The sequence below is a fragment of the Lipotes vexillifer genome, unplaced genomic scaffold, assembly GCF_000442215.2.
Source record: "Lipotes vexillifer unplaced genomic scaffold, Lipotes_vexillifer_v1.1 scaffold778, whole genome shotgun sequence".
NCBI classification, from domain to species: Eukaryota; Metazoa; Chordata; class Mammalia; order Artiodactyla; family Lipotidae; genus Lipotes; species Lipotes vexillifer.
Window position 1 is genome coordinate 947414 of NW_006774127.1, and position 2890 is coordinate 950303.

At 48.2% G+C, this 2890-nt stretch overlaps 1 protein-coding gene across 1 annotated transcript; it reads right to left on the reverse strand.

Annotated features, from left to right (window-relative positions):
* Positions 1 to 482: 482 nt before the first annotated feature.
* On the reverse strand, positions 483 to 2075 carry BASP1 (brain abundant membrane attached signal protein 1). Its single transcript, XM_007448847.1, has one exon. It carries the CDS (start codon positions 2068 to 2070, stop codon positions 1387 to 1389), a length of 684 nt encoding a protein of 227 aa, XP_007448909.1. The 5' UTR covers positions 2071 to 2075; the 3' UTR covers positions 483 to 1386.
* Between the last annotated feature and the right edge of the window lie 815 nt (positions 2076 to 2890).

A 2890-nucleotide genomic window follows, 5' to 3' on the forward strand; every position in this document is an offset into this window, starting at 1 on the left:
ACAGGCTCCGGACGCGTAGGCCCAGCGGCCATGGCTCACGGGCCCAGCCGCTCCGTGGCACGTGGGATCTTCCCGGACCGGGGCACGAACCCGTGTCCCCTGCATCGGCAGGTGGACTCTCAACCACTGCGCCACCAGGGAAGCCCATCCTGCTAATTTTTTTTTAAAGATAACACTGAGGATCCTGCTTTATACTTCTATCCAAATATACCCATGAAAATGCCCGATACATTGTTCTGTTCTCTACTGAGGCGATTACAGAGGAGGGGGCAGCGTGCTGGTGGTAAAAGAAACCAGTAATCCTCGTGACTTCAGTTTAATTGTTTCTAATTTTTTTTTAAAGATAACACTGAGGATCCTGCTTTATACTTCTATCCAAATATACCCATGAAAATGCCCGATACATTGTTCTGTTCTCTACTGAGGCGATTACAGAGGAGGGGGCAGCGTGCTGGTGGTAAAAGAAACCAGTAATCCTCGTGACTTCAGTTTAATTGTTTAACTTTATTACTGTTGCACCATTTATACAATTACATATAATTTCAATGCATCCATTGTACATTTTTTTGTTTTTTTTTTAATTTTTATTTTTTTCCATTTTCCAATGAGTGGTGTGTTGGTGTCTGTGACACAGAATGGAAGAGAAAACTGGAACTGCAATGAACGCAGACTTTTTTTTTTTTTTTTCATTTCCACTGACCAATAAACAGAACTACAGGTGCACCCAACCACGGACATGCATTAACTCGTCATGAGAAATCTAGGGAGGCTAAGTAGGATGAGAGAATGTTTGTTACTCCCAAAAAGACCTGGGAGGGAAGAATGGAGAATTGGCATTGAGATACATGTGGACAGGCTACGTGGGCTGTCTGAAAGTTGGCATTCATCCACAACATTAAAAAAATATCAAAATAAGAAAGGCTGTAAATGAAAAAGAACACACAGAAAATACTGCTTTCATAAAGATCTGATTGCCTCGGCACAGGCCCCGCGGGCAGAATCGAACGCATCACTCCCAACTCCCCTTGCAGAAGACAAGATGCTCAGATCTTAGTGGCGGAGTGCATGTAACAGCAGTTCAGGTACAAAAGATGTACTGTACTTTCAGACATTGATCTTTCAAATCCAGGACTGATTGGTAGAGTTGACCGAAGGTATATTAGATATTTCCCCACAAAAATACTATTTGGATTCTCCCCCCCCCCTCCCTTGATGGGAACACATCCTTATTCTTGGGCAATACGTATCATTACTTCCAATCTGAAACAAGTTAGTATAGGAGAGAGAGAGACGAGAGAGAGAGAGAGAGAGAGAGAGAGAGACAGAAAGAGACAGAGAGACAGGTCGTCGTTAAGCGGTATTCTTTTTTTCCATAGGCTGTCCTTGTTACTCTTTCACTGCTACGGTTTGATCAGAATTGGCTGCTGGGGTCTCGGCGGGTTTGACCTCGTCTGCGGGGGCTGCGGGGGCCTGGGCCTTGGGCGTGGAACTGGGTGCTTCCGTGGCTGCCGGGGTCTCCTTGGAGGATGGGGCAGCCTCAGTGCTGCTGGGTTTTGAGTCTGAAGCTGGGGCCCCGTCACTTTTCGTCTCCTGCGCGGCAGGCGCTGCGGAAGCCTCAGTCTTTGTGGGTTCCCCACCCTCCTTGCTCTTGTCATCCTTGCTGGGGGCCGCGGGCTCCGCCGCCTCGGGCTCCGAAGCTCTGGGGGCGTCGCCGCCCGCCGCGGAGCCCGCGGCGGCCGCCGGCTCCTGCGCAACATCCTTCGGGGGCTCGGGCTTCCCCTCGGCTCCCTCCATCTGCTCGGGCTCTGCCTTCGGGGCGTCTTCCTTGGCCGCCTCTGTGTCTTTCTCGCCTTCCTTGTCTTCGGGCTTGTTGGCAGCGTCCTGGGCATCCTTCTCTGGCTTCTCCTTGCCGTCCTTCACCTCTGCGGTCTCCGCAGCCGCCTGGGTCTCATTCTCCTTCGGGGTTCCCTCCTCTTCTGTCCCGGCTCCTTCTGCCTTCTTGTCTTTGTCCTTGGCCTTCTCATCATTCACATTGTACCCCTTCTTCTTCTTGCTCAGCTTGCCTCCCATCTTGGAGTTCTGTAACGAAACACAACACAAAACGAGAAAGAGTTACTCGTGGCTCTAGACCAAATGTCTGTGTCCTCCCAAATTCATAGGCGGAAATCCTAACCCCCAGTGTGACCGTATTAGCAGGAGGGGCCTTTGGGAGTTGTGGGTGGAGACCTCATGGATGGGATCAGAGACCTCACAGAAGATACCCCACCACAGAGCTCTCTGGCCCCTTTCCCCACGTGCCCACGCAGCCAGAAACCAGCCATCTACAATCACAAAGCAGGCCCTACCAGACACCAAATCTGCCTGCACCTTGGTCTGGGACTTCCCAGCCTGCAGAAGCGTGAGAAATAAATTTCTGTTGCTTACAAGCCACTCGGTCTATGGTAATTTGTTATAGCAGCCCCAATGGAGGAAGATGCTTGCTCTGTTTACAAAGTAAACAGTTCAGAACACTACTGAACTGTACACTTTAGAATGGAAAACATGGTAAATCTTATGCTACATGTATTTTGCCACAATTAAAAAAAGGAGCCATAAAAAAATAGTAAAGTGTCTAATCATAGTAAGCCAAGGACATACCAACCTGAGATCAAAGAATCAGTGATTAAAAGACTAAGCTTGTCAATTGTAAAGTTCTAGAAGTGGTGCAGTATTTGTTTTATCTGCTTTCCCATGTCCCGCTCGAACACCAAGCCTTGGAACAAAATGGCAGTGACAGCCATTTTAGGTCTATAGTAAAGCTAGTAAAAAAAAAGGTGTCATAACTTTAAAACACTTTGCAAAGAAATGGCACAGCTGGAAAATCACAAATTTCAAGAAAATAATCTCAAAC